The sequence below is a fragment of the Argiope bruennichi genome, chromosome X1 (assembly GCF_947563725.1).
Source record: "Argiope bruennichi chromosome X1, qqArgBrue1.1, whole genome shotgun sequence".
NCBI lineage: Eukaryota > Metazoa > Arthropoda > Arachnida > Araneae > Araneidae > Argiope > Argiope bruennichi.
In genome coordinates this window covers 128732298-128744444 of record NC_079162.1, presented here as the reverse complement: position 1 = coordinate 128744444, position 12147 = coordinate 128732298, and the positions used below count along the sequence as shown (strand labels likewise).

General features: G+C 32.4%; 1 protein-coding gene across 1 annotated transcript in view; it reads left to right on the top strand.

Annotated features, from left to right (window-relative positions):
* Nucleotides 1-4945: 4945 nt before the first annotated feature.
* The window catches only part of LOC129958576 (ninjurin-1-like), a 29299-nt gene continuing 22097 nt past the window's right edge, over nt 4946-12147 (top strand). Inside the window, exon 1 of the mRNA XM_056071146.1 lies at nt 4946-5188. Coding sequence (XP_055927121.1) covers nt 5063-5188 — 126 coding nt within the window. The 5' untranslated portion in view covers nt 4946-5062. The remainder of the gene's footprint in view (nt 5189-12147) is intronic.

Sequence of the window (12147 nt, the reverse complement as noted above, 5' to 3'; positions counted from 1 at the left end):
GGAACATTTCTTTAATGATCACATTTCACACAAAACAAACACAAAACAAGAAAGATAAGAAAAGACATTAACACGCGCACCTCACAGAACACCATCTCATCTCATTTTAATAACAATCGCAGTACACTATGGGATGCGTACCTAATCAGGTATCGCCATCTGTTATCCAAAAGAGAAGACGGTATTATAAATTTAAATGTCTGAGTAATTTCAGACTGATATTTTTTAATAATATTTTAGTAATTGTGTTTGAAAAACGAAAAGTTTTGTAAAAACCATATTTCGAGAAAAATGGGTTCAAAGACTTTGGTTTTAAATTTCAGTAAGATAAAAAGAGGATTTTTCTTCAAAACTTCCTAAATTAGCATCTTATTCCTTCTCTTTCTTGAAAACAATTCATTTTTTTGAAATTTTTTTTCTTTGTCTTTTTCTTCACTCTAATAAATATGAATTGTGATCTGCTGTGTAGCTGACATTAGCAGATTTTGATATTTTTTCCGTTTTTTTTTTAAACTTGAAAATGTATGTTAACTAACCCAGACATACTGTCATCAATTATTGTATGCAATAAGTACAATTTAAATTCTTTCCACTCATTTATTATCAGAAATTACAGCATCAGTAGAAAATCAAGATTCTTTAAGGATTAACAATTACCTAAGTTCTTGACACTGCTAATAAAAATAATAAAATTCAAGCTGATAGTATCCTAAAATAATATCTATTATATGTTAAAGTAAATGAAATAGGAAAAGACAATAATTATTAAATAACCCAAATAAAAATAATAATTAAATAAAAACATTACCATTTCAGCCATTAAGGTATATTAAAATGTCTTTAATTTCATTTCTAATCATCGTAATCATAATCATAAAATAAAAATGGGTTTGAGTATTTCAAATAATAGGTTTTCAGACAACACACACACACACACACACACACACACACACACACACACACACACACACACACACACACACACACACACACACAATGCGATTTTTGGTCAAAAATGGGTTTTTAACGTAGGTGGATGCCTCAAAATACGGTTTTCAGTGGGTTAGCTCTTTTCAAGTAGAGTTTTAAGCTAATAAAATTAGTTATATCTAAAGAATTACTGCGAATAATTGCTTATTTGGTACGAAATTTGATATACACATAAAAGGTATAACGGATCGAATTATGAAAAAATTTCGGCTTTTCCATAATGCAGAAATTTTAAAATACAAATTAATTAATTATGTTAATTAACTCGATTAATTAATATCATTAATTTTTCCATAAGGAGGAAATTTCAAAATTATAATTATATAATTAATTCGGTTAGTCAATTATTCGATGGAAATAAACCTGTTCTTTGAGTCATTTCCATCGACACCAGTTTTGTTAAAATGCGATTATAAAAACTCGAGTTATGAAATTGGTATATTTTTGTTTGTTTGACGACTGTACAATACCAGAAGAACAAATCGTATTATTGTATTGGAAATTCAAATATATTGGGAGATATTTACCGATTTCACATTAGATTTGAATTATTTGCCCTTATTTATCATTATCTGTTTCACATGGATATTATCATGATTAAAATGAAAATAAAAATTTTCTTTGAAAGTATTACAAACATCCTGAATAAACTGGCGCTTTCTTTTCCTTAGCTTATGATTGAATTATTGACAAAACATAAAAATTAATTGAATCTTATAGAAACAGCAGAAATCATTGCAAATTAATTTAAAATCGAGATCTTTTTTTAAAAATACAACTATCAAAGGCGAATGTCAGTGGGAAGGGTCATTTTTAAATTTTAGGATGAGGTAAAATTATTTTCGAGATAGAGTTTTTTCAGTAATTTTAAAAGAAAGCCTTTAAGGATTATTAAAATTCTTTTATTTCTCATTTATTCAAAATTTCGAAAAAAGAAAAGAAAAGGACAAACAAACAAACAAACCTGCGCAGTGATTCATGTTATCAATCCCATATTACATAAATTTTCAAAATTTATAAAGAAAAACTATTAAGAATAATCACGAAATCTTTAATATCTCATTCGTTTAAAATTTCGAAAAAATTGTATCGTGGCCCATACTCTCACACTGAAATAGATCCGTGTTCGATTTGGGTACTTTAGATTTTCTTGTGAACTGCTGGGAGACATTAATTTTATTATTAGAGATAAGATTTTAAAAAATTGTCAGATTTTATTAATTGCAAGATGGACAGAATTTAGGGCTTCAAGCTCAAAGTGGTAAGGTCTCGGCCTCTAAACCGGAGGGTTGCAGGTTCGAGACCCAATTCTGCCAAAAAACCGTCATGTGAGCAAGTATGGTGCAGGTTAAAATCGTTGGGGGCCAACGCCCTCTCGCCCGCGTGTTGCGGAAGTTTGGAGAAGAAGTCCAGCTCAGATACTGTCCTCAGCATCTAACCGCGGTTCAAAATTACATGGTCCATTCCAAAATGTAGCCTTAGTATTGCTTTCAAATGGGACGTTAATATAACCAAACTCAATTGGTGCTACTTTAAATATTGTCCCTATTCCAATAATTAATACAAAATGATGTAAGTGTAAAAAAAATTTCTAAATTTTGTTAAATAGTCTATAAAGTATGTCTACATTCTTGAAAAGGCCCAGTTTAAATAAATGTAAATTTTAGGTATCATACTCCAGTTATTGGGTAATTAAATACAGTATCGTTCAAATCGTTTACAAAAAATTAGAAGTAGTTATGGAATGCCTAGTTAGTAGTAGTTATGCCCAAACTCTGAATCAGTGAAAGTTTTAGAGTTAGTTTAGTTTTACTAACGTCCCATTTTTAAAGCAACACTAAGGCTATTTTAGGACGAACCTCGAAATTTTGAACTATGATCAGATGACCATCACGACACCTGAAATGGCACACCTCTCTCCGAACTTCCCGACCACACCAGCGGGAGGATGTTTTTCCAAACGGATTTAACGTGTACCAGACCCGCTTACACGACCTGTTCTTCGATGGAATCGGGTCTCGAATCTGAAACCTTACTGTTCCGAGCCGAGGCCTTACCACCAGGACACCGCGGCCGGAAACTTTTAGAGTGTGAAGTCTAAAGTTACCCTGCTCATATTCGCCCCCCCTCCCCATAGTTGCTATGCTTCACAAACCAATTTATGTGGAAAAACTGTGCAATTTAAAAATAAATATTTATGTTTTAATAAATGATGAAATCGAAGTACTCAAAAATGTACTAGTACACTTTATATGAGAAGAAAGAGATTTTACCAGGATATAACTTTCTTCAGCTGAAACTAACGTTGAAAAATTTTAAAGTAATATGAAAGGGAGAGAGACATTATTTTATTTGAAATTCGCTCTTGGTATATAATACTGAAATGCTTTTATGAGTTCTCAGAAAAAAAAAAGAACTAATTAAGAGGAAAACTCTTATTTTGAAAGACAGAACATACATTCCTTTAAAAAAAAAGGAGGAATATATAAAGCTCTCAAATCGTGGTTACTACGAGGTAAATAAATATATTGTGCCGAATTCTATATGTTAAATGAACGAAGTCTTGAAGTTGCACAGAGATAGCTGTCAATGAATCTCGAAATTTTGAATTCACATTTAGTTAAAATAGTATCCTGTTTTAAAATTACACGATAACCATAGCATACTGAATTTCATTGAATTAAGTCATTCCATTTACGAGTTATAGCGCTTACATGCATGCAAAAGTACAGACCATCAGGCAGTCAAACGATTAAAATTTGAGAATTTAAATTTTTGATGCTGAACCTTTGTACCAAATTTTCACTTGTTCACTTATAAACGAAAAATAAATGCATGGAAAGCATTTAAATTGTACTTATGACATATAATAATTGATAAAAATATGTCTGGGTTAGTTAACAAACATTTTCAAAAGATCACTTGTGCACGAATAACCAGATAGAAAGATTTACAGTGGTTGAATTTCGTTCAAAATTTGATAAAAATCTACAAATTCGGTTGTAAGTCCATATACCAAATTTCATCCGTCTAGCTGAAAGTGTTTTTGAATTATCGTGTTCAGAGACAAACAGATATAATATCAAAAATGTATTTTTTGAACTCAGGGAGGTCTGAAACGAGGAGATTCTTAAAAATCGCGAGTTCGAATTTTTAACGATTACAATTCTTCCTCTATATTCCGTATTTGAGAATGTAGAAAGTGTGAATATATCAACAATTTTCTAGAGCACAGATACAAGGAAGCATATATATTCTGTGTTAAAACAAACTCATTTTAAAGTTACTTCATGTCTTTTTTCTTTCATTTAAAAAAAAAGAAGTTAGATTTTATAAATACGAGACATTTACGAATCGGCCATAAGGAGAACACCGTTCCATCCTTGTAAATTCCTATTACATGTAAACATGCTTTACATGAATTTTTAATTTATTTAAAATCCTCATATTTCAGGAATTTGAATCATAGTTTTTGTTATTAATTTTTACTTTTAAAGCTTTCACCGGGATTATGGCGCTTTTATTGAATAGACCCTGCACCTTAGATGACATTAACATAAACATTACATTAATAGAAAAGTTAACTTGGATGCAGAAAATGTTAAGCGGATATTTATAGTGAACTGAAGATCTGCTTTCGTTAAACTTGTTTCAAGGGAACCATTGCATTAGTTTAAACAGAAATGTAACGCATTTATAACATTTTGAATAGAAAAGAATTCACTTTAAATGATTCAATTTACTTTCACAAATTTTCATCATTGTTATTTCATGAGCCGCACAGTTAGTCACCTTGACTTTTTTTAATAGATGTTCGAATCTAGAGACCGTGGATCTGTGAATCGAAGCGTAAGTCCTGCCAAAGAAACAGAGGGAAAGAGGGCGCGTTCATTTCATTAGTTGTCGTCACGAGACCTTCGGAAGGAAAACAAGAATGGCAACAAAGAAGCACTTCAAACGAGATCGGAGAGATCACTTCATTCGAAGCAGGGCTTCCGCGCAGGAAGCTCGTGCTTTCCTATAAATAAAGCGACGAGACGTTTGTGCGAGCCCTTAGTGCTGAGTGAGCAGCATGGGTGTGAGCGGCGCCCTGGTGTCGGACTCTGGTGGGTCGGCGGGGGCAGATACGGAGACTTTGCCGAAGAAAGAGGACGAGATGACCGAAATGGAGACCCTGCCCATTGCTGAAGAACTAAAGGTGAAGTTTTTCTTTATATTATCCCAACTAGGGTTTCTTAAAATGCACAAGTATTAACAGCGCGATAAAAAATATAGAGCTAGTTAAATAGTGCTCTTCTTTCACTGAGATGCTAATAAATATATATACTGGTTGGTACCCGGCACGTTGCGGCCGCAGAAGAAATAATTTTGGAAATATCGTTTGAAATTTCAAATAGCTATCTTATTTAATGAGGAATGGTGGAAAGAATGATATTTATTTTCTTGTCGACAATGAATACATTCACTGATATTGAGTGACATATAAAGTAGAAGTATAAATAATATTCATTCTATTTTTTGACTTTATTATTCAAGTATACTTTAGGATAGGCAATATTTTTTGTTTTTCTGTCTTCAGCAAGAACAAATAAGCATCCAACAAACAACTAGCCATGTGAAAAACGTGGATTTTCTAAGCTCAAAGCAATAAGTTGGCAAAGTTTTATCGCAATCGGATGATCGGTATGGCAGCACATAAAATACGAACAAACAAACATTCAATATTATATATTAGATATACTACATAATCTTTCAAGGAATGGAATCATTTATGTTTTAAAGCTTTCCTATTTTATGGATGGATTTTCTTTATTTAAAATGCATTTTATACAGTTGTCGTAAACAGAGATGACAGAAAAGAATGACGAAAAGTCATTTTCTATTGCAAACATGCAGTTGACCAAAAATATCTTTTTTTTTAAAAATTCATTCAAATGATGCAGTTATAGAAATATTTAAAGCTTTACAGATGAATCTTGTTCGTTTTTTTTAATCATTGTATTCTAAATGCTAATGAGATGCATAATAAAGATGTAAAATCTGAACGGCGAAGTTTTTACAATTTTTAAATGCTTTAGAAATGTAGATTTTGTGGCTCATTCTTGCAATTTCCTCTAGCTCAAAATTTAGAACAAATATTAAAAGGATGCATTCGTCTGCATCCTGAGGAGTGCAAAGAGTTAAAATGTAGCTGACCAACAAATATTACACAGCATTATTTTACGATTACTTGCAGTTTTGATACCATAAAATGTTGAGTAGTGTTATTTAAAAAGCATTCTCATTTATTTTACAAAATGACTCATTTTTTATTTTAACCAGTCAAAATGATTTATCAATAAATGCTGAGATCATGAAATTTCAAAGATATGCTTAAATGATTCTGAATGAATAGATTATATCACGATTTTAATTCAAGCTGATATTCATCTAAAAATAATTATTAATTATTACAGAATTATTTATCTTTGAGGACACATTTGACATGCTGTAGACGATTAATTGAAATGTCTTTTATTTGATGCTTTTCCAAATAAATAAATAAATTGCAAGGATCAATATTATAAAAAGGTCATATTCTAAAAACATAATCATAAGAAATGATTAATATTATACCCTATGATATTAAGGATATTTTTTAAATGGGAATGTTTCACCGTAGGCGCTTTTAATGTATTTATTTTTTAGATTGAACCTTTTGCCCACATTGTGTTTTAGTATAAACTAATCAAATTCAGATATAAAGCTCTTGCACGACTGAATAAGAGAAACATACAATTATTTTCTAACCTGAGAGGATAATGGTATCAGTTTCAAGTTCTAAATTCGTAGACATTACAAAATGAACCCTTTCATTTTCGCTATAAATATAATAAATAATGCGACGAGTTTTAAATTCACTTGCTTAATATTATGTACTCGTCTTTAAATTTAATCTTAAAGAGACGAGTTGAAAACAATTGAAAACATAAAAATAATGAAAGTAGTTTTAAAGAAATATTCTGAAGTACGGGCAAACAAAAACTGATTGTCCAGTATCCTGCTTGGGTTACCATGGAGACATTCGGGAGCTATTAAGTGTTTTGCATGCCAAAGAAAGACGGGGGCGGAGAGAAAATTTTCTGGGGAATTGTTGGACTTAATAACTTCTCCTACCTGACGTGCATGCAACGCATGAACGGTTTCCTACTGCATGTCGCATTTTTTCCCCCTAGAATGATCGTCTGCAGCCCGAAAACGATCGTTTGAATGACTTTTTGTGTCTTGTGTAAATAGAAAGATGTAATTTTTTTGCTTTTAATATAAAATGAATAAATTCGTTAAATGTTCTCGCAGTACTCAAATGTGAAATTTGTCATCTATCATTTATTTTAAGAATAAAAAGCTGTTTTTTCCTAGCTTGCCAACAATAGCAACAAAAAACAATCTTGAGATTTTTGAAGAGATAGAATTTTATAGATTTATTCATAATCGCAAAAAAAAAAAAAAAAAATAAATAAAAAATAAAAAAATTACAGCAACATAAAAATTATGTACTCGCATACCTGATGTACTCGTTTTTTAATGCAAAGAAATATTAGTTTATTTTCATGCTTATTTAAGGGGCCGCAATGGTATAGGGGTAAAGCTCAGCCTGGGGACTGGGAGGCTCCTGCCTTGAAACCTTAGTTCATTAAAAGAATAATTTTGCGTGCAAACTCGACGCATCTCAAATCCAACCTCCCCTCTCCCACATCTACGTGCACCAGCGCGGAGTGGAAACCCGGAGAGAAGGGCACTAGTCCAAGCAACGCCCCAACTACGCTGCCCGCCCCAAAATAGCCCTCCCCCATTGTTTAAAAACGGAACATTAATAGAAATAAACTAGGCATATTTAAATCTTGCAGTTATAGTATAGATTTTGAGTAGCAACTAAAATCCTCTGAGACATATTTCTGTCATGTTTGGTTTTTTTTTTGGGGGGGGGGATGCTTTGAGTGCGCGCGCGCGCGCGCGCACACACACACACACACACACACACACTGTGTCTACTGGGAGTAACAACGCATTTTAATTAGTCGTACTCCAAATATGATCCAATGATGGAAAATTGTACATTTAAGCAAATTAAATTGATATCTATGGGTTTAATGGAGAAGGAGCGACATTCAAATAAGATGGACCATATAAACAGGGTGTTTCTAAATACATGGGTCAAACGTAGGTAAAACAGGTATAAAGAAGCACTTTTTGTACAGCAGTATGACATCTGAAATGCAAAGTTTTGGCAGTAAACAAAAATGTTGAGGAAATGAAATCTCTTTACTTACATAACATTACAATGAGTGCACAAATGTGCCACCACCAGCATCGATATAGGCCTGGTATTCTCCAGCAAGTGATTGGCATACTCTTTAGAAGATACCTGGTATTTCATGAACAGTTGCAGCAGTAACTGAAAGTTTTGAAGTTCTCATCAGAGTCAGTTGAAATCTCATAGACTCTACATTTTTCTGCCTTTCTTGTACTTACTTACACTTACTTGTTATGCCTAAACTTTTCATTTCCGACCCCATATTTCTATAAAAAAAATTGCTTCTTTTTATGTATTTTACCTACCCTTAAAATTTGGCGCATGAATTCAGGAACACCTTGCATATTGAGTGATAACCAGCTGAGATGCTTTTCATGGTGCTTTTGCATAGCATGCTGGTGTGGTGTGGACGTTTGGAGAGGAGGATGTCAGCTCAAGTGTCGTCCTCGTCAACCGACCGCGGTTCAAAATGACGAGATCCGTCCCAAAATAGCCCGAGTGTTGCTTTAAAGCGGGACGTTAATATAACTGAAACTAAACTTGCATAGCATGCTAAACATTTAATGATCAAAATCGCCCTATTTTTAACCGATTGAGAATATTAGGGCCATTTTGGAGTTGCTTTATTACAATGGCTCTAAATTTAAATTGTAATTTATACTTAACAGAGCAGCGCATGATCATTTTACAGCGCGCGCTCATCATTATTGCATTTCAAGACATTTGCATCCTTTTCTATTCTATGTCACACATTCATGGGCAATTTTTTGAGCGAGAAGGTATATTTTTTTCTTTTAAATCTTGCACAACATAGTCAAAATGTTTTGAGTCAAAATGTAATATTAACGGATCTTATGACTTGTAAATGTATATTTGCGATACAAGTTTTGTAATGCCAGCGGATGCTTTTTATTAGGTGTTGCATATTCTCTGGGAAACAGAACATTTAAAATTTAAAGATATGACATACATTTGCTAAAAAATGTAAAAAAAAGTGTTAAAGATAGATATAAAATTTCACTAAAGTTGTTTCAGAATTTTTAATCTCCAAAACGTTGCAACGTCGTTTTTGTAATCTGAAGAACGAATATATTTTAAGTACAACGAGCATTCAATTGGTAATTGGGGATGAAAATGAAAATTTGGAGAGGTTTGTACTCTCTATAGAAGCTTAACGAGATATCTATATAATCTTTCATGTCGATTTCTAACTTAGAATGTTCAAATAATTCATCGAAGCTCACTATCAGAACCACTCAAAGAATTCATATAAAATTGTCATTCTAAAATGAGAAGAATGTGTCTTTTTCTAAAACAGATACGTTATACATAGCGTCTTTGCTGGGCAATCGATTTTGTTGTTTCTCATTGGACGTCACTGCAGACTTTTGGATACATTGGGTGATTTTCTACTTGACGGTGCTGCTGTTTCTTCGTTTGCAGAATTAATAAAATATAAATTAATTAATTTAAATAAATTACAGAAGTTGATTTAAAAGTGCAAAAATTTTTAAGAGTTCCCTGCCATTATTATTTACAATTAAGATCGCAGTAGTTTTTGAGTTTGGAAGAATATGAAATGTTTAATTTTGGCAAATTTCAAAGGTAAAAACTGTCATTTTTTGAAATTCCTATATAATATGCGAATGATTTTTTTGGCAATGCCAATAAATAACTCAATAGTTCGTTTTGAAATTTAAAACTGTCCTTAGAAGTAGATACACATTGTAAATAAATACCTAATGGTGTTTGGCATTGAATTCAAATTTGTGACAGAACAAGGAGACCGCGGTGGCCTGATGGTGAGCTCTGGGCTTCAGAACCAGAGGGTTTCAAGTTCGAGAACCGATTCCATTGAAGAACCGTCGTGTAAGCGGGTCTGGTGCCCGTTAAATCCGTCGAGGTCAAAAGTCCTCCCACTGGTGTGGTGTGGAAGCTTGGTGAGGGGATGCCAATTCAGGTGTCGTCCTCATTATCTGACTGCGATTCAAAATGACGAGGTCCGTGCCAAAATAGCCCTAGTGTTGCTTTAAAAAGGAACGTTAATATAACTAAACTTGTGACAGAGCGAAAAATTATATCGAGTGGAAGCCATTGCTATGGATTTGAATGAATGAAAGGCGAAACATTTATTTTCTGAAAAAAATGCCGCAAGGAAGAAGTGTTATAGGAAATTTGTTTAACGCACAAAAAAAGAATATCCCATTAAATAGTCACATAGCATCAAAATCGGCAAAACGAAAGCAACAAAGAGAAAGCGAAACTCTTATTCATGAAATGTTAGTTAATAGATCAAGTGTGATTCATGTGCCTCAATGGGCATCTGAAAGTAGTTCTTAATTTGAAGGAGGAAAAAAAAAATTCTTCAAGTAATGACCAAAGGAATAAAATATAGTGTTCAGTGTTATTCCATTTTTAATATTCGAAATTTGTCGCCATTCTTTTCGTTCAGTTTGATCCATTTAATAACTATTGGCACTAAACAAAAAAAACATTTTTAGTCTAAATAGAATTTAAATACAACCTTGATCCATGATTAAAAGTAGTACAGAATTCAGTCTGAATGATTCTAAGTTAATTTTGGAAGTATCTAGTAGATTGCTTTCAATCTTTAATCAATCTATAATTTGAGGCCATAGTGACTTGGCGATAGTCCAGCCTTTGGCTTTCTTTCAGGTTAGAAATTAGATTTCCCCGGAGAACTACCGTGTATCTTTTTGTATTGAAGCTTCTGCAGGGGAAAAAACTTTAAGCAAATTCTTGCTATTACGGTCCTTCATCCCTTGAGAGCCAGCGAAATATTCGTTTATCGGAAAGACTATTTTTAAGGACAGATTATCAACATATCGCTTCTTTTCCTGTCTTCCAAGGCAGCAGAGGTGTTTAAAATTAGCTTTTATTTAGAATACCGGAAGTGTTTGAAGCTCTGAAGCACATTTTGAGTCGAAAACAAATATATTTTCCATTCCTAATGAATATTTGTTAGGCCATTTTTTTCCTGCTTTTATCGAATAAAAAAAATGAGACTTCTTTCTAACGTAATTTCATTAAGTTTTTAAATTGAAAGTCTGAAATAATGGATCGAATGGATAAATTACATAAATCGTATTTTGATATTTGTTCTATTCAAAATTGCTCAGAAGCAACTTTTGCATTTTTGGCAATATTTTGTTTAAGCAAAATTATTTTGGTCTTTCACCTCCCCAATTTTGGATAATCGGAGGCTGCTCAAGTAAATGAATGATTTGAGAACCACTCTAAGAGAATCAACTACTATTTGTTATGAAAATGTGAAATCGAACTTGAATTTAAATTCTGAGTGAAGATATTTTACCTTTCTTCGAATCATTAATTAGCTACATTACTTTTAATAAATGACTGTATTTCTGAGCGTTATTACAAAATAAAAAAATTACTTGCATTAAACTTTGAGATGCAGTAGTCAAAACGGAATGCAGGAGGTAGGTTTCATTTTTGATTATATTCATCAAGATTAAAGTTTTGAATTAACATTTTTTAAATATGCATGGGACATATACCCTAACAAAAATTAACTCGAGGGATTTTTTTTACGAACATATTCTCATAGACAATTCTTACAAAGTGAAGTATATTTCTTGGGAAAAGTCATGCATCGAAAATCAACTGCATTTTATATATTTTTTTGATAACGAGACTAAACAGATTAACCCTTTATAGGGCATAATTCCAGGGCATTGACAAATAAAATTTTTAGGGTAATATCATGATAAACTGATGATGTAAATACTAAACCATCAAAAGTTCGCTGATTTTCCTTTTAATTTATGAAATGAGGATTGATGAATATACTTAACAAAGATCGTTTAGGGAAAACTGAAAGT